Source organism: Argentina silus (genome assembly GCF_951799395.1).
Source record: "Argentina silus genome assembly, chromosome: 2".
Classification (NCBI taxonomy): domain Eukaryota; kingdom Metazoa; phylum Chordata; class Actinopteri; order Argentiniformes; family Argentinidae; genus Argentina; species Argentina silus.
Window position 1 is genome coordinate 13,441,959 of NC_139656.1, and position 23,942 is coordinate 13,465,900.

At 43.2% G+C, this 23,942-nt stretch overlaps 1 protein-coding gene across 2 annotated transcripts in view; it reads left to right on the plus strand.

The window, feature by feature from the left end:
- The window catches only part of cblb (Cbl proto-oncogene B, E3 ubiquitin protein ligase), a 65,810-nt gene that overhangs the window by 38,290 nt on the left and 3,578 nt on the right, over positions 1-23,942 (plus strand). The window contains exons 6-18 of one of the 2 annotated variants that reach the window (XM_083687369.1): positions 226-347; positions 3,062-3,199; positions 4,654-4,741; positions 4,821-4,952; positions 7,103-7,303; positions 11,269-11,457; positions 11,552-11,920; positions 14,926-15,017; positions 15,996-16,136; positions 17,556-17,620; positions 18,630-18,737; positions 20,973-21,134; positions 23,647-23,769. In XM_083687369.1, the coding sequence (XP_083543495.1) occupies positions 226-347; positions 3,062-3,199; positions 4,654-4,741; positions 4,821-4,952; positions 7,103-7,303; positions 11,269-11,457; positions 11,552-11,920; positions 14,926-15,017; positions 15,996-16,136; positions 17,556-17,620; positions 18,630-18,737; positions 20,973-21,134; positions 23,647-23,769 (1,930 nt within the window). The remainder of the gene's footprint in view (positions 1-225; positions 348-3,061; positions 3,200-4,653; positions 4,742-4,820; positions 4,953-7,102; positions 7,304-11,268; positions 11,458-11,551; positions 11,921-14,925; positions 15,018-15,995; positions 16,137-17,555; positions 17,621-18,629; positions 18,738-20,972; positions 21,135-23,646; positions 23,770-23,942) is intronic. The other variant, XM_083687370.1, reaches the window with a different exon arrangement.

Sequence of the window (23,942 nt, forward strand, 5' to 3'; positions counted from 1 at the left end):
TGACATGTTTGGATGAACAATTGTTTTGTTGTTAGTGGTGGCTAAAGTTAGCTGAAGTTAGTAGTGGCTATTTAAACAACTCTGAACCATTGCATTACATTTTGTCTTGACCTATAGACTATTTGAAGGTAATGAACCATCTGGCTATAAGTTAGCGTTAGACTATTAGTTAAGGTTAAAATCTTGAACCAACCCTTTAACTCCTCCCTCTATTCTGTCTTCTAGCCGTGGGGCTCCATCCTCAGAAACTGGAACTTCCTGGCCGTAACTCACCCAGGCTACATGGCCTTCCTGACCTATGATGAGGTCAAGGCCCGGCTACAGAAGTACATCACCAAACCCGGCAGGTATGGACTGTATACTGTGCGTGCATGTGTGTGTGTGTGTGTGTGTGTGTGTGTGCTTGCATGTGTTGATTTGTTTACAGGGCAGGCAGCAAAATTGGACCTAGGCTTGTCAGAAACCACTGTCCCATTGAGCCAGTGTTTTCTTGGTGGTTGATTACCCTGGCCTAGTCTGATTTACTCAGACTTTATTGATAGTCCCTAAATACTGATCCAGTGTCAGTTTGGCTTTGAACCTGCCCACATTTACTCTCATGTAGCCATACCTCCAAATCATGTTGTTCTCACGCCTCCTTTGGAGGTCTGGAGACTTTTAGATTAGCTGATCTGGCTTGGATTGAACTGGACAGAGTGATGGAAGAATGTGCGAACAATTTCATTGGATGTTACATTCCAAGGACCCTTCCCACACATGCCGTAGAATGGCTGCTTGGTGTTATATGGGTCTCTTTTACGATCGGGTAGGAATATTTTTGCAGAGAGTTGTTGCCTATGCTAGCTTGCAACTTGGAAGAAAACCTGAAGGAAAAACTGAATTATGTTTTTTTGGAGCTCCGCCCAAGCAAGGTATTGTCAAGAGGCGTCACTCATTTCAAATGGAAAAGTACCCTTTGTAGGTACTTTCTGAAAAGATTTCCCAAGGCTTTCCAGACTAAGAAAGCCTGGTCTCAGGAAAGTTTGACACATTAAATATCATCACTGGAGTAGGGCCAACTAATGCTAAATCAGTCGGAAAGGACAATTTCTCTGTGAAGCTAATGAAAGAAGCTAATGAAATTAGACTCTTTGCTCTTGCCACTGACGGCATTGTCTGTCTGCCAATGCACTGGAGAGGAGGTTACAGCTGGAGAAATAAATCTAGGCTCTGGCAGATTAGCTGATTAGGCTAACAAGAGGGCTACTGTACTGAGAGACGACCAGAGCCCAGAGGAGTGCCCTATGATTAAGGCTTAGCATTGTGTAATGATGTGGCAAGGGTAATGACAGGGCAATAAAAAAGGAACAGTTATAATCAAAGGGGCACCCTCTGTCTGGTTTTAACAAGGGGAGACAGATACACCTCGAAGTGTGTGTGTTTGTGTGTGTGTAGACTGGTTTGTGTGTATGCGTGTGTGTGTTTGTGTGTGTGTGCTGCATTGATTTGTCATGCTCAGCACTAGCGAGCCACAGGATGAACACAAACAAAGGCAAACAGAGGGATGGTGGGTGGTCGGCCCTGATCCTTCAGTGAATCATAGCATGCAAATACCAATCTCCTGAACGCAGCAAACCCAGCTGTGTGTGTGGGAGGGCTGTCGTCCGGGATGAGCAGCTACATGCTCCCACCTCATCCTGCTGATACACACACACACAGTCACTACTGCAACAACCCCCATACCTCATGGGGTTATTGGGATAGGAACTGGTACATAGATACTCATATAGATACAGACACACATACAATGTTCCCATTATTCTCATCTGACTTTGGTGAATTAATAGCACAGCGATGATGAAACAAAGTCTCCATCAAATCCATCCTTAGCGTTGGCTGCTATTAGACTGAGAGTGTCTTCGTCCTCAGCCATGCCTAAACATGGAGGAGGAAATAATGAGTTTTTGGGATGTTGTTAATTACACTGACTGACTGAGCCGAGGCCCCAGTGACGGCTAGCATCTGCTTTTAAAGGCACTCGTCACCAGAGACCACAATCACCGCCTCTGTAATTGTCTACTGTGGAAAAAGAATAGCAGTCCCCCCCCCCAAACAAATACATTATGGATTTAGCTGTGTGCCTTTGATGCAGTGGAGCTGGGATCATATTACGGTCAACTCTCCCTCTCTGGTTGGAGGGTTGTGTTCAGTTGTATTCCAGATTCTGTGTCTCATTTTTCAAATTCTTTATTCATTATTCATGAAAAGCTTTATATAAACCAGGAAACGCATATACTCCATGGTAGCCACATCTGTGCATTGAAGTGCTGTGTCTCAAAGGCCGTCAGCAAACAGTAACAAAGAGAGATCAATACAGAGGGTTCTCTCCAGTGTGTGTGTGTGTGTGTGTATCAGAGGTGAACATGTGGGTAGATGTAATCAACAGGAGGCCAGGATTGTTCAACATTATACTGTGTGTTCAGGGCCCATTCATGGGCTGCATGTATAGCACTAAGTAATCCCAGTCACTATCTCAGGGTAGAGGGTGAGAGGCTATTCAATACTTTCAAATGTTTTCTTTCAAATAGGTGTGGTTCATTTAGTTTACCTGGAACCAATGGAATAGTCCCAAAAGTGTAATCCCTGCCCACCTTGCATGCTGTGTAAAGTCATTGAAAGGAAATACTATGTTGTCCTACAGTAGATCTGCAGCATGTGTATTTACCCACTTCCTGTAGCTGGACAGTAAACTGGTTTATTCAACTATAGATGTATGTTTAAATGTAGTCTTGGATTTGGGGTTATGGCTTGTTTCAAGTTCATTGCAAAAATGGAATTGATTATGGTGATTATGGTGTTGGTTATGCTGTCCTTTTTGATTCTGCTGTAAACTGAATTTGGAGTTTTTGTGATTTATCATGGCAGTAATTATACACAGATTTGATATATCTGTTTCACATTTACAATATACTGTACATTAGGTAGATACTGTATAATAGCCTATTTAGTAACCCATATGATTCTATTTCATGTCCTGTCTTACATGACTTGTGTGTCTAACGTTCCCTCCTCTCCTCCCAAGCTACATCTTCAGACTGAGCTGCACTCGGCTGGGCCAGTGGGCCATCGGCTACGTCACCAACGACAGCAACATCCTGCAGACCATCCCTCACAACAAGCCCCTCTTCCAGGCCCTCATCGACGGCTGCAGAGAAGGGTTGTAAGTACCCCCACCTCTTTAGTCAATCAATCAATCAATCAATCAAATAATTTGCCACCAAATGCTTGTCAAAGCTAAATCTTTTACGAATTTTTAATATTTGCTGTGTGAACGTTACAGAACCGTTTAGGTCAAATCATAGTCCCAAATCCCAGCACCACCCTATTGCAAAACATCTGAAAAAATAATAGCAGCAGCCTATTTTTTTTTATGAGCTACTGCCTAGCCCTAGGCTGTCTGTTGTGTGCTGGCAGTATAGCTCTCCTAGATGAAGCTCCATGTGTCTGTCTGAGGCTGACAAAGCAGCTGTCAGAATGTCTTTGAGGGAGGCTTCATGGACCTATTTGCTTCTTTCTGTGGGTCCTCTTCGGCTGTCAATTACAGGCTTCTACACACATCAAACACTTCCTTTTGGACACAACCTCACTTTTGTAATTGTCAATCACAGCTTGGCCTCTTGCTATACACCTTGAGTTTCATCAAATACTAGGACATGGGATGGGGGAACGGGGGGCGAACACACCTCTGTGCCTTTGATCAAATTATGAGACCGTCACTGCCAGCGACATCTTGTGAACTCTATATCTCAACAGCCAGCCACTCTGTCTCTGTGCTCCACCTTGCCTCCTTTCCCCAAGTCTGATCTGAATTTGAGCGCTTTGGTGGCTCAACCAAACCAATGGTCTGTGTAGTAATGGGGTGCTTATGAAGGGTCAAATAGTAAACTGAAATTCTTCTCTAAAAGGAAAAAGGAATCAATTGCCACAGTTCATTAAAAGGGTGTATGTTTGTCAACCCCTCTTCATTTGGGAGAGAATTTCATTGCCTGGGTGTAGACAGACAACGTTACCATCCACCTATCAAACACTGACTTACTTTCTTATATCCTTACTGCCTTAACTGTTCAGGCACCCAGGGCTGATGGCCTATGTAAATGCAGTTGGACCTCTCTCCTCACACTTGAGTGCTTTTAGTTTAAAGCGCTATTGGGAGGCGAGCAAAGGTGGCCCACTTCTCCTACAAAATGGCCTGGGATGCAATTATGCATGAAAGTACATTAGCCTCGCTGCCTGTCTGGGCGGTGGAGTAGGCTGTCAGATCATAGGCACCGTATCCCAAATTGACCCTTAGTACCCACCCACTATGTACTTGTGTAGATCAGAGAGGATTGGAATAATATTGTTAATGTGTCATAATATTGTTAATGTGTCATGCTACATGAAAATTAGCTAAAATTATTTTTATCTGAGCCATGGCATTGTAATTTTATCTTCTCTGTTAAAGAGGTGCAATTACGGTTTGTCATGGAAAGTCATTGTTACAATGTTTACGCTTTCTGAACATTTCAGATAGTGTAACTGTAACAGATTTAGCTTGTGTCAGAACTGTAGTCCACCTATATCTACATTGTTATTTAGGTACTCAGATGTCTTTTTTTCCTCTCTCTCACTCAGTTACTTGTTTCCTGATGGACGCAGTTATAACCCGGACCTTACAGATTTGTGTGAACCCACTCCTCATGATCACATTAAAGTCACCCAGGTCAGTGATTGTGTGTGTGGCTGTGTGTCTGTGTGTCTGTGTTACCTCACTGCTAACCGAGCCTGCTCTGGTCTCACAGGAGCAGTATGAGCTGTACTGTGAGATGGGCTCCACCTTCCAGCTGTGTAAGATCTGCGCCGAGAATGACAAAGATGTAAAGATTGAGCCCTGTGGACACCTCATGTGCACCTACTGTCTGACAGCCTGGCAGGTAATGGGAACCTGGGATGTGTGTGTGTGTGTGTGTTTGTGTGTCTGATCCTCTGATGTGGCAGTGTGTATGTTAGCAATTACCGTCTTAATGAGTCATTAGTAGTGGTGCCAGAGCTCCTCTCTGTGTCTCCCCCTGCAATGGGACATCTGTGCTGCTTTTTCCAAGTAAACAGATACATCAGGGCTGTGCTGACGCCACTGTCAGATTATTATCTTTAGCTGGAACATAGACACCAATGCCACTTTTGCTTCAGTTTGCCTCTCTTGCTTACTGATTCCACTCTTTTCACTATGTTAGGTGTTAGGTGTCACATATTAGTAGATTTATTCATGTTTTCCAGAAATGTGCTCTTTAAACCCACTGAGATTAATCACAGTGGGATCCTGATTACACACCACAGATGTCCTGTGTGCAAACAGTAGTGATTATGAAGAGATAAAGTTACTGAAAGGGTAAATGAATACAGAGCAAATGTCACATCATTACATGAAGATCAGAACATTTTGTATTTATAAACACAATTTAACTGTTTTGGAGAGCAGTAAAATTGGCAATTGACACGTGGTTCTCTTTCAGTTCACACAAGCCCCGAAGCTAAAAGGGCTATCAATTAATAAAGGTGAATTAAAAATATATTATAGAGATCATAAAAGCATCCAACTCTAACTAACTCCTTATCTATCTGCCTGGTGTAGCCTGAAGTTGGCACTGGGTTACGTACAGTACGTGAACCTACATCTTCCGTTTCACAATTTTTTCCACTGTGCACAGTGATTCCCCTGGGTGCTATCATCCGAACAGGGCCCAAGGGCACCCACATTGTTTGTCACATTTCCTGTTCTGATGACGTGTTCATGTGACCCAGCCCCACCTTCCATCTCCACGGGTACAGAGAAATGTGTGTGTCAGCGCAGTGATATCATGTGTGGGGTGTGTTAGTCACACAGAGGGAACCTCCAGTCCTGCTTTTGGAGGACTAAAAAACCCTGATATGTTTCAGTTGAACACCCCCCCCAAGATTACTCATTGAGGAGGTACCTGTGTTTCTAGCCCTTATTCATAACATGGAAAACAGCTGCCGTTGCTCAAAGGATTCTGTAACCACATCCTGGTGTCTTAAACGACAGCATTTTAGCTCAAGGAAATTGTTGGGGGCAGAAGAGCATGGCTCTGTAGGATATGAACAGGTATTGCCTATCCTTGTCTGCTTTTACAAAATGCATTGCTATAGAGCCTATCTGCCCTGCAATGAAGAGTGTTAAAGACAGTTTTCCCAAATAATAAACTGACCTCATCTTACTGGCATGCTGTTCGAATGGTCCATTGTTTTGCTCTCAATGATACTTATGCTAAGCTGAACCTATTGCCAACCTATTGGATTTTTCCATTCGTTCCATATTGAAGAACCATTAGGTGCGCTGCATTAGAGTAGTTTAAATAAATCAAACTGACATTTGACCCAGGTCTGTTGGAGATGTCTGCTTAAAATGTGTCTGTGTGTGAACAGGCACACAGGAAGCTAGTCTTCTGAGGATAGGGCTTTTCTGCGGTGTCAGTGTGCAACCCCCCCCACCCCCCACCCCCTCCCCTTGGGCTCCTCCCACTATAATTAGGATTAGGTTTCAAAAAAATGCTTTGATGCCTATTGCAAGTCCCCAACCAGATGGCTGCCATGATCCTCTTTTGTTCTTGTAAATATCGTCCCCCTTTGATTTGCGCAGTTGAAGGAGAAGAAACCCTCATCATGAAAGACAGAGCATTTTATTTATTTATTTTTAGCCCTGACTTGACAGGTCTGCCATGTGGAATCTGTATTCAGGGCACTGAGGGTTGTAAGATGACAGTATAGCTTCCTGCTTAATGTGTGTGTGTGTGCATGGGTCCAATTTACTCTGCCAATGCTCTTAAAGAGGGAAAAGGAGAGATGTAGAACTTAAGACTGCAGGTCTTGTTGAATGAAACCATGTGTCCCCCCAGCTGTCTGCAATTGCCTCTTGCTAAAGTTGAGATCCTATGGCAAAAGTGCTTCCTTATGCTCCCCAAATATTGCAGCAATATGTCCATGTTCATGTGTGTGTGTGGGCACATGATGGTGTAATCTTATGTGTGTCAGTCTTTACAAAAGCTCTATTTGGGTCTTTGGGCAGGAGTCGGATGGTCAGGGCTGCCCTTTCTGCCGGTGTGAGATAAAAGGCACAGAGCCCATCATCGTGGACCCCTTTGACCCACGGAATGAGGGCGCCAAATGCTTCTTCCTGGACCACTTCAGCTCGCCCATGCTGGACCTGGACGATGAGGAGGACCGAGAGGACTGTCTAGTTATGAACGGACTGGCCTCCATCAGGAAGGTACTGATGCATTTCTCACACATGTGTAGGTACTGACCAGATGTTTCACTCAGGGCATAGTATATATGTCTGCAAGAGGGAACAGTGTGCAGGGTGTGTCAATGTGGTAATAAACATTCTGAATGAACCCACAGTGAGGTTTGCCTTTATCTGCAACTGCTTGAATTGGGACCTATTTAGAACCTATTTAGGCCTAGTGTATGCTTGTTTCTATTACCTCCCCTCCCAATATTACCATGGATAGAAGAAGTGGAATTTTACAACTTTCAGGATGATGACTACAGGATAATAGGGACAGTAGGTCAGTGTTTAAAAGGTTTATACTGCCATCACATTGGTTGGCTACCTCAATACCGCTGCTGCAGCAGACACAAGTTGTGAAGCCGTGACAACAGCTGTTAAGGATGTTTGAAAAAGATATCTCCTATATTTGTCAAAATCAAGATGATTTAGATGGCAGATCAGTTCATGAATTACAGGAAGATAAAGAGTAGACATTTTTATATCATTATTTACTCTCATACCGTCATCAGGCATTCTCTACCTAAGCTCTCCTATTGGCAGCAAGGAGAATCGGGAAGTGTGTTAGCGGTATTTTGACATGAATGAGCACAAGTCTGCTTTGATAATGCAACCTGATTACAGAATAAAGTTTTACATTTTTAGGAAAGATATTAACTAACTAAAGAGACTAATTCCTCCATTACCTTCCCCCACCCCGCCCCATATGGTACTGTAGATTGCTGCCCATTATGATTACATTACCCTACGAATCCCGTCCGAATAGTGCTTATATATAATACTGTCCTTGAAATAATAGGCTATAGCCTAATATTGTAAAATAAGCACTACACGCAACAGCCTCGGAGAGACTGGATGGACGGGACAGGAGGAAAACTAGTGTTTATTTAATCCATTGAATATGCCATTTTTCATTGGCATCTTCCCTGAAGAATGAATGAATGAATGAAACAACATTTATGAATGAAATGCTGGTCATATCCGAAAAAGTCTGAAAGTGAGCCACAAGACAAGTGCGACTCGAGCGCCATCTACAAATCTCCAATAATGTTGTCCTTAGACTGCTAATGAATCAAAGAAACACGACAATGTCATTGTAAAAATGGCTAGGCCTAAAGGTAGAATAGCATTAAGTTAAAGGAATCAGATCCAACGATTTTTTACTGCCAACGGGTACAGTAGCAAGTATCATGTACAATAGCATGCACATCTGATTGGCCCGCTCTCACTGTCCCATTCACTCCAAACTAATCATCAAATACTTGGACTGCTTTCAAATAATACTGTCAAATAAAACTACAAAGAATGAAAGGCTATAACCTACTGTAAAATACTGTCTGCTTGCCCACTTTGTGTCAATGCCATTGTAAAAAACATGAATTAAAATGACATTAAAATTTAAAATTAAGATCAGTTCACAAATGGGGCAAGTGGAGATGCAGATATGAGCTACTATTTAAGAACACATTGCCTATCCATTACAATGGCTCAACTATTCCCCCTATTGTTTTGCTGAGGTTAAATGCCTCAAATAAAATGTGTGAAAGAGTCAAGTTGACTCACTACCTACTGTATGCATATTTGCCTGTAGTCTGTACAGTATACAATGTTTAAGATATTCTAGACATGCACAGTAGCATACTTTCATTAGTAATTGGCACAGAGCATAGAGGCGATCGATGTATGCAACATTGGTCATTCGATGTTTTAGGGAATATATAGCATTCAGAATTTCATAATGCGAGAATATACACAAGGCCTACTTCAACATATGTTGTAGTGGATTTACTAACAGTAGGTCATAGTTTAAAAGATTCACGCTTTACCATGTTTTATTTCAGGTAATTCACCTCAGCAATACAACCACCAGGAGGCATTGTTGAGCAATTCTAATGGAAATGCTTGCAATGTGTTATCGACCCCTTTCAGTGTTTACAAACATTGCTGCCTGATGAATGACATGAAGAGTAGCTTTAGAGTTGTTTTTTTAATTTGGAAAAGGACAAATTATTGTCTGGTTGGAGAAATTCCAAATGATATCTTTGGATAATCCTTTATTTAGAACAAATCATGTCTTCATGGACACTTCATACAATTATGACAGACATGGAATATATGTGGCAGTGTTTGCTCGTAATTGCATATTAATTAACTCATAAAATGTTTCTCTGTTGATTCTGCGCATTTCAGCAGTATGCTATATGGACACAGCACGCTCACAAAGCAAAGAGCGCAGTTCATCATTAACTTTCTGCTCTGGCACCACAAGTTCACATTGAATGTATTTCACATGATTGAAATGAGAGCTTTCATGAATCAATCAAAAATGGTTACATACCATGTATTTCCACTGTTTTACTGCCTGTATCCAACAAGTCATTTGTAGTTGTCTACTCTCTGTATTTGACTGTTATTTTCCGCCCCTATCCATCATACCATCACGTATCATAGTTGGCTATAATAACTTTCATATAGGTGTCATATCATTGCTGTAGCCTTGGACAGTTCTTGATATGTGTGACATGATCTGTAGGCTACACATTTTGATTCAGCTCCTGTGTGTGCTTGCTTGAGCTCTGCTTACAACAAGCTCAAATTGTTTCCCATTAACAAACAAAAGCGTGACAATTTATCTAGCCACTAGACAGTCTTCTAGAGGTACAATTCTTTTTTAGGCTACCCAGCTTGGAAGTGCAGGGTTTAGGAGTAGCCTAACCAGTGTGATGTCTAGACTATGTGATGTCTAGGATGATGAGGGTTCAGTAATTTATACAGACAGAACAAACTCTTTTTTCAAATGTTGGTGGTGGCAGGGAATTACAATATAGTGTGGCAAGATGTGGGGGAAAGTGTGGACTGGGGGAAGGTGAGCGATTTTGTCAGCAAATGAGGGTCACAGTGAAGCGTCACAATAGGCTCTGCCAAATCCATGCACACTTTATTGGAAAGCTGAATAGAGACTGACTACAGGCTGATTACAATGACATTACCATATCTAATCAATGACAAATGAGACTAAATCAGCTGGAAATTGATGTAGTTGATCTGTCAACAGAATTGCTTGTTTAACAGGTGATATACAAAGCCCCTCCTTCACCCCTGTCACAACATTTTAGGCAGCACCCCTCGCAAAGTATACTTCCTACGTCCCTAACAACTGTAGGCTACTTTTCTATCCAGTCTCAATCCCACTGAAACCCAAAATCCTTACCCCTGTCTCGCATGAAAATCCCTAACTTCATTCTGTAATAAATATGTTGCATTATTAAAGCCGACTCATGCTTATTCATGTCAGATTGCGCTAAAACATTTCCCCTGGTTACCTGCACTGTGAGAGAATGTGGGATGACGGTATGATATAATATTCAAACCATTTCCACTCTTCATCTCTGTAATTCAAGAGCTGCTATAATAAACTAGATTTTGCCAATTTATCTGATAAGGCAAACCATTCTCTTTTCAAACATCCTTCACAGCTGTTGTCGCAACCTTGTGGTGGCTTTCGGCAGCACTTCACACCTTGTGTCTGCTGCGGCAGCAGCATTGATGTAGACCACCGCTGCAATGGCGGCGTAAACCTATTAACCACTGGGCCACTGTATAAGGGATTATCCTGCTATTATAACTGCTGTGCCAGTTATGATCAAATAAATGTCTACTTTTGCCGATTGATAATTATTGAACATGGAATGGATAATTGTCCCACTCCCCTCGCCCACCCTCTGAACACTCCCACTTACTGCTTCGCCTATATTGATGCAAAGTTTGTGTTGGTCAGACACCCTTTGTGGTGACACCAAATTACCAAAACGGTGTTTGCACATGGTTTTAGTGGTGCTCGGCGCTCTTTAGCGGAAGAAAATTGGAGCCCTCCATGTCCAAAATACAAAGCACTGAACAGTTGTGTGTGGCTGGACAGCTGTTATTTCTCTTTCCTCTTTTAGCAGTGTACAGAAAGACAAAACTCCCCAGTGATGTCACCCAACTCCTCCCCTATGAGCCAGCCGAGGAAAGCTCATGGCGATTCCCTGAACATCCAGCACCTCAGCCTGCCCCCCGTCCCACCTCGCCTGGACCTCATCCAGAAAGGTGTCATCTGCTCCCCCTCCGCCAGCCCCACTGGCTCCCCAAAGGTGGGTCAGGGGTTTACTGTTGATGCTTTATATTTTATGTGCTTTATGTGTACTGTAATTGAACACCTATCCCCCCCCCCACACACACACACAGTCTTCCCCAGGGATGGCCAGGAAACAGGACAAGCCTCTACCTGCCCCTCCGCCTCCGCAGAGGGACCCTCCTCCCCCGCCTCCTCCGGAGCGCCCCCCTCCCATCCCCCCAGACAGACGGCTCACCTGGCTACCTCACCCCTCCTCCTCCACCGGCGTGCCTTGCGACCCCCAGCTATCCTCCGAGGCCTGGTGTCCCAAAGGGAGCCCCCTGGCCGACCCCCATAGGACGGGGGGAGACTGCTCGCCCAAACTGGCCCACTCTGCACCCTCTCACATCAACGGGAGGCCCCTCAGCTGCCTGTCCATGGACGCAGGCAACGGGCGGTCATATCACAGGATGGACAATTCCCTCTCGGACAGCCCCAAGGTGAGAGTAAAATGTGCTCGCATTGTACAAAAAGATCTCTCTTGTACATTCTACCTATTCTAAGGATGCATATCTTTTCATTGATCATTATGAGTCAGCATGAGAGCGAAGTGGAGCGAGCACATTTTGACTGAAGCGTGGAGAGTTTCTAAGGCTGGAGCATTGGCCTTCTCCCGGCCTAGCGTTTATACACTCACCAAGCACTTTATTAGAAACACCTGTACACCTTCTCATTCAGGAGGTGGTGTTATGTTATGGGGAATGTTTTCTTGGCACACTTTGGGCGCGTTAACACCAATCAATCATCGCTTGAATGCCACAGCCTATTTGAGTATTGTTGCTGACCATGTGCATCCCTTCATGGCCACAATTTACCCATCTTCTAATGGCTACTTCCAGTATGATAATGCACCATGTCACAAAGCAAAAGTTGTCTCAAACTGGTTTCATGAACATGACAATGAGTTCAGTGTTCTTCAGTGGCCTTCCCAGTCACCGGATCTGAATCCAATAGAACACCTTTGGGATGTGGTAGAACGGGAGATTCACAGCTTGAAAGTGCACCTGAAAAATCTGCAGGAATTGCGTGATGCAATCATGTCATCATGGACCAGAATCTCAAAGGACTGTTTCCGACATATTGTGGAATCAATACCATGAAGAATTTAGGCTGTTTTGAGAGCAAAGGGAGGCCCGTATAGTGTTCCTAATAAAGTGTTCAGTGTATATCCCAGTTTGTATAGCCTATGTTGTTTTAATACAACAAAATGTTGTTTAAAGGTTAAGAGCTTTATATTCCTGCCAGGCTGGGTGTCGCAAATGCTTCACATTTTATCTTTTAAAAGGTAGACTCTACAGTAGACCAAAAAAAAATTGTGAGCGAATAGCGTGATTTCTGATAGCTCAGCTCTGCTCACATGTTCTGTTATGATGAGTGCAAGGCACAAACTGCCTGAAAAAAACTATATATATATTGAATTTTTTAACAATAATGGAGCGAACAATACAACAAACAATGAAATGACAGACATAAACAAACAAAAGACAAATACACAATTCCCACTCACACACACATCCCACCTTCCCCTCAGCCCATCCACCCCAAGACATTCACCTCCCCCCACCCCCACTAGAGACACTCACCCCCCAAAAAACAAGAGCTTAGTTCAACTGTCTTCATCAGAACTCAAAATACAGTATAAGCTTGTTTTACACCATTGTTTGTAAACATTGCAATTGTAAGTGGGGAACCCACTTTGTTGTTGTTTGAATTACAGATTGCTTGCACCTTTAAATAGGTTTAAATTAAGTTTGAAGGCAGTAGCTACCCCACATAACATCATGTCAATATCTTCTGCTCTCTCACACATCTATTTAAAACGCTGGTGCGATGTATTCACTTATATGTTACTTAGCAACAACAGTCAAGTTCACACTATTCTTGCTATGAATTTTGGCAGTGCAAAGGTGACTGTCCTTGCAATTATTATAAATTGGGTGCTCTGGGTGATTTAGCCATTTTCATAGACATCCAATTGTATGTGCAACATTGAAATGGTGTAAGAAACTTGAATATTTGAAAGTCTACTCTCTCTCTCTCCCTCTCTCTCTCCCCCTCTGGCTGTAGGCTGACTGATTATGGAGCATTTGCATATAGTGTCCTCGTCCTAGGTGCAACTAAAAACAATTAGGAAGCTGTAGGTCTCTCACTGTATATAATAATATAATAATAATATATGCCATTTAGCTGATGCTTTTATCCAAAGCGACTTACATTGCAGTGAGTGCATACATTTTTCAGTATATATGGTCCCAGCATTAAACAAACCCACAAAGGACCAAAGGACCATTGAAAATTACCGTTAACACCAAAAGTGTCTATTTGTTCAAGAAGTGGTTAAAACACACTTTGCCATCTTAGCTGAAGACTTGTTTTATAATAGCTTTTATTCAGTTTTTATCTGCTACTCTTGAAATGGATATGAAAGGGCAGATCCATGTATGCACTCCCACCGAGAACTGGACAGCAGCTCTGCTTTCCACTGTAAGATCATGTTTGACTGCACACACTTAGTTGAGTCGGGGCTAATCTGGGTGTGTGAGTATTCTGCCTCGGTGTGCTCCATAATTATGGATTGTTTTTTTGCCCCAGGATTAACCCTAATCGTTGCAGTGGAAAACATCTGCCTGTCACATTCCACCTCCCAAACCCAGCTGACATGGTGGAGGGCTGCAGGTGTGACTCTCCCACACTATGTTGCCAGTTGCCACCAGGGTTGGGGTCAATTAAATTTTAAAGGGGAAGCATGTAGCTTTACGCGTTGCTGCCTTCTTTGGCCACACTGAATATTAGAAAATGTCAATATGATACCTTTTTTTAGGCAAACATTCATATTCATGTAAACAAAGGCCCAGAGCTCAGAGAACAGATTTGAGTGCTTTGTTTGGACCAAAACAGCGCTCTCCACAGAGCATTCTTTATCATGTGATCTCATTCCTTGATCTCTACCGATTTATCATGGCCATTTAGCACTATTTCAAAGCTCAAATCTACACACCTTTAACTACGATCAATTACTCAACTCTATTCGTGTATTGAAAAATCATCATAGAAGATGAAAGTGGCATTATCAGTTTGTGAATTATAATTCCATTGAATTGACCCCAACCCTGCCGATCAAATACCACTAGCTGGATCCCACAGATTGCCCAAGGATAAAACCCTGAGACTGCCGTCCTCCGGGACAGTGTGTCCGGTGAGGTGGGCAGTGGGCACAGCATCCAGATGGTTGTGTTCAGGGGGCATGCCAACCTCTGCCCAGGGTCATTATTAAAGGTATAGTGAATGGGTTGTTGATGGATGGGTCTGACTTTCAACCAGTTACCTGTTATCCGCTCAGTAAAGTTGGCCTCCACCATGGATATACTGTATATATTTGTTACACTATTTCCTACACTGATGTCTCTTTGTCTGAGTGTCTGTCTCTTGGTCTGTGTGTCTGCAGCCCTTCTCAAATGGCCTCCAGGTCAGTGATGAGTATGACATCCCTCCTCTACGGAACTCCCCTCCCCCGCCCACCCTCGCCAACAGCCACAAGTGAGTGTGTCCACTATGCTGTCACACAACCACACACACACACGGTCCTACTGTATAGTATCAATGCAAATGTCAGTTTATTGTAGCTAAGGTTTTTCGGCAAAACCACCTTTGTCAGAGCTACTCCTAGTTCTTCAGTGCCCTTTATACAAACTGGTTTGTTATTGTGAAGCTGGAACTGTGCTTTGCTGTGTATCCCGAAGAGCTCAGCCTAAGAGCCTTGTTTAGACACGTGCATCCATTACGCAAGACCAACAGGATCTAGTGGCTCTATGGCTTTACAAACAAACTTAAGGGGAAGTGCTCAAATGAAACGGGATGTGATGTCCATCCTGCGGGGTCTGTCAAGGGCCTCTGGGTAATAACTGCCCCTAAGCACAGATATAGGATAAGCTAACCTTCTCCTAATCCTAACCATGGGGTGGGGGGGGGAACTTGCCTTAGATCAGTGTTGAGAGGAAATGTCATTCAACTCCTTGCCAAGGACACAGGAAGTCCATTCCGATCCTATGGCTTTTCCTCTTCCTTCCCCCTTTCTTGCAGTATTTTCATGTGGTTAAATCATATTTTTACTGGGTTATATACATGACATTATTGTATCAATAATAAGTTATGGATGCCGTAGGGCCCAGTCATGATGGACAGTGGTTCCTCCAATGTTGCCTGCTGATTGCCTATTTCCCTTTTAACTACAAAGAGATTTGATTTGGTGGTTCTCTATTGTGTTGAACAATGGATGTTCGGGGGAATTGAGCAGTTGAGCTGTCATTTCAGCTGCAGGAGATTGAGCAGGGAGGCTACGGGGTGAGGCCCTTGCCATTGAATACTTTCCTGGTTGGTTGTTTTGTGTTTTAATGCACCCTCTAGTGGACACTTGGATAGTGGTTGACTGAATTTCTGTATTTGCCACAGCATTGATATAGTATGAGAATAATAATGAGCTGTAACATTGATTCTCCTGTATGCTTTTGCTCCCAGACACCTCAACCCTTTCACCAGCCCTGCCATGGATAGACAGAGAGGAACGGCAGAGCGTGTGGATGATGAGTATCAGATCCCTTCATCCCACCTGTGTCTGTCCCAGCCTCCCATCTGCATTTCTGTTCGGATCCCCAACAGGTATATAAATCAACGTTGTGTTTCTCTATACCTTAAGTATAGGACCAGGATATAGGGTGGAGTAGACTCAGCCTGGAAGAATTCAGAAACTGCAGTCTAGTTTTTAGGGGCTCAGAGCCCCTCGGACAGATAAGCAGAAAGAGGACAGTACAAGATTAGAGGCTGTCGCAAACTGAAAAACTGATACATTAAACAGTAGGAGAGAATCAGCATAAAGCAGGTGGCCTGAGGCCTAAGGGACATCTAAAATACATCTAAAGAACAAGGCCAGCGCCCATTATCACCAGGTCCACTCTGTCATGGGCCGGCCCACCAAAAGGACATCAGGGGGTAGAGGGGTAGCAGCAAGAGCCTGAGACGCTCAGAGCCAGCACCGTGATCATCCCAGCCCGCACGTTACTGGGACATACGCCTGCACTGGGAGGGCCTAGAGCAGAGGCCCCAGACAACCCAAATCCATGCACTGCAAGAGCCTACCCACCACTAAACAGGAAGAAGGACTTGAAATCAGCCCAGGCAGCAGGTGCCCCCCCCCCCCCCCCAACCTGTACCAACTCGGTGGCACACCTGCCTCAGGAGGGCAAACATCCAGCTGAACCAGCCTTTACCTGTCTACCGGTGCAGGGCACCCCCCACCCACAGACAATGACTGCAGCCAGACCCAGATAACGCCCGGGGCAACCACCACTGCCCCCAATCTGTGTAGCTTTGCCACATACCTGTATGGGGACGGATAGAAGCAGCAACCCCGGCCGGCGCAAAGCTCCAACCCGCCAGCGCCTGCTGAGACAGCAGAGACCCCAGCCAACCCAAACGCCTTCACTGTAAGAGCCCACCCATCACTGAAAGGGAAGAAGGACCCAAAAAATCGGCCCAGGCAGCAGCTGCCACCCCCCCAACCCATACCAACTCGGTGGCACATCTGCATCAGGGGGCCAACACCTGGATTGAACTGGACGGAGCGATGGGAGAATGTGCTCGTAATTTCATTGGATGTAACATTCCAAGAACCCTCCCCTACATGCCCGTAAACTAGGGGCTTGTTGTTATGTGCGTCTCTTTTCCAACTGGGTAGGACTATTTTGCAGAATTGTTTCCTGTTCTAGCTTGTAACATTGAAGAAACTGGGAGAAAAGAAAAGCAAAAACTGAATGGATTAACACAAGGCGTCACTCATTTCAATGGGGTTTCCACCCCTTTGTAGCTACTTTCTGCAATGGATTTCCCCAGGCTTTCCGAACTAGGAAAGCCTGGTCTCAATGAGGTTAGGGGGTTTATTACAGATAGCATGCATCTAGTGCTTTTTATTCTAAAAGTTCCATTGTAAGGGGATAAGTCACCCCATCCACCACCAATGTGAAGCACCTACCCAACCCAGCCAACTCCTCTCACTCTCCTTTTCTCTGTCTCCCTCATCAGGAACCTGGAGAATGGCTCCCCAGAGCCGTCTGCAGAGGAGAAAAAGCACAAGCCTGCTGAGCATGGTAAGATTATGGTGGTAAGACTATACTACTGATTAGGATTTAGCTAATCAGCTTTGTGGTCCTGGAATTCTCTCCAGGACAGGTGAAAACTTGAGGATCTAGTCACTTTGGTGGAGTTTAAACATTTGGTCGAAGCAAATATCACGGATGAGAGCAATTTTCATTAGGACAGCTGTTTTTAGTTATGACGTTTGTGTTTCTATATGTAACTGTTGAACTGTATGTGTGTCTATAGTTTTTTCAATGTTGTGTCTGTGCATTTAAGTTGTTTTGTCTGAAACTTTGTTCCCTCGAAACAAGTCTCTCTTGAAAAATAGTTTTTATCTCAATGAGACAAACCTGTATAAATAAAGGTTAAATAAAAAAGAGGCTAAAGGCTATAGGCCCTTTGGGGCCTTTAAAAGTTATCCAGTTTTGCATAGTGGTGCCAATGTGTGCCAAGGCTGACCAGCAGCCAGCTACTGCTCAAAGCCCAGTGCTTCAAGCCTGTTTTAATTTCCACAGCTTGGCTTTCTTATTCCGCCCCATAGTATCATCTCCAGTTTGTTTACATTCTGCAGTTTGTGTGGTGGTGAACTATAAAAGAGACACTAGCAACACATGTCAAAATGCCTCCGGTAACCCATCAGGTTTCGGCAACAATTTTATTGTTAAAAAGTGCTATTCAAATCAATTCAGTTGTGTAGCCACAGCTAGCTATAACTTGGATAATGCTAGCCACCCACCATGTTCGCTTGCCAACTAAAGCTCTTGGATGATAATAAAATCCCGCCCTCAATCTAAACTGCACCCCTAGCCCTGTTTTGGCCCAATGAGGACCAGGGGGGTAGTGGAGGCTAAAAAGCCTGCATTTTAAGCACCATTATAGCCCGATATAAGCACTGCTAAAGCCCGGGAGCGACTGTGGAAAAGCAAATGGCATTGGCATGCGGTGGCATTCACAACATTGGCACCGCTGTCGAAATAGGGCTATTGTCATCATCATCCAACCTCTCTTTGTGTTTCTCAGATGGGCATTTTGAATCAGGTGCATTGCTCTCGATGGCAGCCCGCTTCGCCCTTTCTCCTTTCCACAACAGGACTCCCTCAGACTACGACATTCTGCTCCCCCCTCAAGGTAGATCCCCACCCCACCCCACTGACTGTCTGTTTGTCAAGCCCCCAATGTGTTTATAGTCTGTGGTTTTTCGTGGTGTGTAGCGGATGTTTGGACAGTGCAAGATATTTTAGGTGCCATGAATATTTCCACTCTTGAAAACACTGTTTGTACCGTTCAAGGTTATTATAGTTTTGTCTTTTACATTACAGTTTTTATTTTTATACAATTTTTTTATTTTAAGGGGCAATCTGGGATTAGTACTACAATTTAAATTATTGATATAAATTGGACAATGAAGTGCAATTCTGACTGCACTGTTTAAAACATGGCAGTGATAACATGAAATCAAACGTCAAAACGTGAATTCTCTATGAATAATCACCACATAACACAACCATCAACTGAGCATACAGTATATGTGCAATCAATAGATCTCTCAAATACCATAATGATTTATATCCTACCACAGTCTACACATCGCGGCATATAGGGCTTTTCCTTATTCATATACACGTGTTTCCTTATTCATGTACATGTGTCAAGAAAACATTCATGATTGGTCATGAAAAGCACCTCCCACAATGAAGGCGGTTGCTGCTCCCAGCAGCCTGTCAGAAGTAACTGCGGGGCTGAACAGCCCTAAAATCTGTGTCAGCCTCGATATCTCATAAATATTTTAGCAAGTCGGACAGATTTTATCCCCATCATGCAACAGGTATTGAAGGGTACTGATCAGTGCTGGTCGGAAACTGATTAAAATGTGTCCTTTCAAACATGGTCACTGACTGAATTCACACAGCGGAGTTTCTTATGCTTTCAATAGATCTGATACTCTTGGTCAGATGCAGGTGAAGAGAGCATGACAGAACAGAGGCAAACATTAGCAAATGTGTGGGAATCAAAAAACTAAATAAATGATTTGCATTATTTCTGCAGATAATACTGTATATATATTATCTTAGATAAGTATAGCCTAAACGAAAATAACAACAAAAACATTTACAGTAATTGAACAGGTGCTGCTGCTGTGCATGTATCATTGACTAGAGTAGAGGAAGAGAGAGCAATAGGGTTCTGCGAATTATCACACACAGCCACGCAAGATTATATCTAAAAACAAATTAAACACAGCTCTGTTGTGGCAAACCAAAGCCTGGCCTGGTCCGAATCAGTTGTCATAAAATCAGACCTGGCCCGTCTGGTCCCGTCGGTTTCAGCTGAAAATTCAAACTCTCGTAGGCCTACCTTTACCTTTAACAGAAAGAGAGACAGTGGAAACATCCACAGCAAATGGACTCATGACACACTCACATATCATACGGCTGATAACTACAGTGCATTGACACTGTTTTTGTCACTGTCGACAAAGTACTCAAAGTAATCCCATGCAGAGCTTTGTCTTTTTTGATGGACTCCTGGTCTCTGTGGTTGGACATCAGCTGCCATGTTAGCATTGTTTGTCTACCTACTTGCACCTCACAGTGGTGGAGCAGTTGAATAAGAGCTGTTTTGTACAGTAGGCCCATTTCAACCTTAGCTTTGGTAAAGTATATTAAGTGTTATATTTATTTCAGAATATACCAGCAATCAAACTCATATTGCCTATAAAATTATTCTTTACCTCACCCATCAACTGCATGGAATGGACACTATTGTAACATCATGAACCGTATGTGATCTGAAGTCAGTGGAGAGAGTGTGGATATGGTGATCATCACTTTCATCCCACATGTTCATATTGTTAATTTAAGAATTCTGTAGTTATGTTTTATGTATTTAACCTTTATTTAACCAGGATAAAAAACTCATTGTGATAAAATCTCTTTTACACCGGGTCCATTCTGTCATGGGCCCACCAAAGAGACATCAGGGGGTAGAGAGGTGACTTCATGTCTCTCCCTTCTTCCCTTGCAGTAGCCATAGATTGTTTGCAGGCACTTGCCAGGCCGCCTAAGCCAGAGACCTGGCCTCTTTTACAAGGGAGACCTGGCCTTGACCTACAAAGCAATGATACAATTCCAATATATGCATAGTGATATGATTTAAACAAACATTCAACTGATAACAGAAGATTAGTTGTAACAGAGCATATAGTAGCATCTTAGAAAGCAAAACAGTTGTTCTGATGATGTCAGTGGACGGTTTCAGATTACGAGGCATGTTTGTCTACCCCTAGTGGAGATTACCATGGTTGATTTGGCCTGGAGTTCAGTTGTGCTCAGTCATCGTCTTGTCTTCATTGTGTCTATGCAGCAGCAGAGGACCCATTCAACAGTCGCCCCCCCTCGCAGCCCCCTCCCCCTCCTCCGATCCGACACAGCTTCACAGACCTCACCTCATCCCCGTCCAGCTCACGAGCCTCCCAACCTTCCTCCGGACATGGACATGACCACGACCACTTCCTGTTAACCCCTGGTAAGCTGGTTGTTCTGTTCCCACCAACACACAAGCAACACAGACAGGAAAGCAGTTTTACACAATAGCAATTTTATCTGTGTCATGCCAGATCAGCTGATCAAATCAAAGTCCAACCTCTTTATGTGGACTGATGAATGATAACTATTATTTTTGTAAGTTGTATTGTCTATTTTAGGGTATTTTCTCACTTCAGTGCAATTACAAAATGAGTCATTTATCCCCAACAACTTACAATGATGCATTCAGCTATGGCACAACCATGTATGGTAAGATAAAACCTTTGAAGATATGTGACAGTAACAGTTGTAGTCCTAGGGCTCTATTTTCAGTCAGCACAAAACAGAAGCAAGTCCAAACGCAGGCGTATTGGCAATTTGTGTTGGCAGTAACAGGTAAAATTACCACTGCCCTGGAGCGCTGTCTCGCCTGGAGCGCTGTCTCGCTTGCGCTCAGGTGGATGGGGTAGTGGTAATAGAGCCGTGTTCATGACAATGAGCAGGTCAAGTGCCATATATTTATATCAGTGGTGCCATCAGGAAAATTCTGGCCTTGAAAATAGCACAGATATTTAAGACGTCCCACCGCCAGTGCCCCCACTAGCGCCTTAATTTGTGTTAAAACAGTTTTTTGTGCTGTTACAATAGAACCGGATGTAGGATAAGATGACGAGGAAGCAAGGCCTGGATTAGTGCAAGTGATCTAAGTAGAGGAGGATAAATGCAATAGCAAGGAGGATGGCATGGATTGAGGGAGCCAAAGCGTAATGTAAAGAGACTCCTCAAGTAGAAATACCTCCACCTGTGCTATTGAATTGCTTGATTTTCGTTGGTATAGCTGATTAATATTGGGTATTTCGGTGGGTGGTCATGTGTGTTGGTAATACAAACGATGCAGGTTTGAGACTTGTGTGAGCTTGGAGTGCGAGGAAGCAATACCTTTTGCGTCTGTGTGAACCCTAACCCTTACATACAGTGCCCTCCATAAGTATTATCTTTTAGCTCTATACTCCAACAGTTTGAATTTGAAATCAAACAATTCTCAGCTTTAATTTAGGGTTTTCTGTTTTCCTGTAAACCTTTTTATACATAGTCCCCCTATTTCAGGGCACCAAAAGTATTAGAAAATTGGCTTGACAGATGTTTCTGGTTAGTCAGGTGTGTTACATCACATAATTTACACAGGTATAAAAGCTGTCAATGTCTACTATTGATTCTAGACTTTGTATTTGGAGTCTGCTATTGGTGTCTGTCAACATGAGCATCAAAGAAATGTCAGTGAAAGTCAAGGAAGCTATTATGAGGCTGAAATATCAGAAAAATCAATCATAAACAGCCAAAACCTTAGATTTACCAAAATCAACAGTTTGTAATATCATTCAAAAAGAAAGAAAGCACTGGTGAGCTCAGCAAACGCAAATGGGCTGCCAGGCCGAGGAAGACTTCAACAGTGGATGACCAAATAATGCACACCATAATTAAGAAAAATCCCAAAACAACTGTCCCACAAATCAGGAACACTGTCCAGGAGGTAGGCGTGAATGTGTCAGAGACTGCCATCCACAGAATACGTCACCAGTCGAACTACAGAGGCTTCACTGCAAAACCACTAGTTATCCTCAAAAAGGATGGTCACAGTACCTAAACAGCCTGCAGAGGTCTGGAAAATATGTTGTGGACAGATAAGACAAATATTATCATGTACCAGAGTGAAAAAAAGGATCTGCCCAAGATTTACAGCATACCACCTCATCTGTGAAACATGGTGGAGGGGGTGCTATGGTTTGGGCATGTGTAGCTGCCACAAGAACTGCCTAACTTGTCTTAATTGATGATGTTACTGCTGATAGCAGCAGCAGAATGTAATAAGTGTACAGAGACATCTTGTCTGCTTGAGTACAAGCAAATGCTTCCAAATTCATTGGATGGCGCTTCATCATACAGTAAGACAATGACCCCAAACATACTGCCATAGCAACTAAGGAATTTTTCAGGGCCAAAAAGCGGAAAGTTCTTGACTGGCCAAATCAATCTTCAGTTTTAAATCGTATTGAACATGCATTTCATTTCCTGATGATAAGATTTTAGGTAAAAAGACTTGAGACTTTTAGGTAAAAAGAGAGGTGGCTGCAGTACAGGCCTGGCAGAGCATCACCAGAGAATATACCCAGCTTCTGGTGGGGTGAATGAGGTCGCAGACTTCAGGCAGTTATTGCATGCAAAGGATTGTCGACCAAATACTAAACATGAGTCCTTTATTTGGACATTATATGATTGTTTCCAATACTTTTGGAGCCCTGAAATAGTATGTTTAAAACATTTTGTAATTTCTAAATAATAAAAACAAATTACAATTAAAGCTGAGAATCTCTACTTTGACTCCATAGTAATTGTTTGATTTAAAATCCAAACTGTTGGTGTATAGCACTAAAAGAAGATAAAATGCTTCCTCTCTCCAATACTTATGGAGGGCACTGTATGCTGTCCTGATGTTCTATTTTCTTGTGTTTCAGACACTGTCTTTGACATGCTCAGTGGTGCTGCTCCTCTGCCCCCTGTAAGGAGACAAACAGGGGATAACACAAAGGCCCTGTCCAGGATGTCCCAAGAGTACGACCAGTTACCCCCCACCCAAGGTACAGTACAATACCCGAACCTCCTCAGCTCATTTCACTCAGTAGGATTTAAGTCATTAAATTAATAATTTTGTAGTAATCAGTAATTCATCCTTTATTGGTAATTCATTAACTCTTGATTGCTGCTTTCTACTCAGCCGTCATCCACTAACTTCATGTCTCTCCCTTCTTCC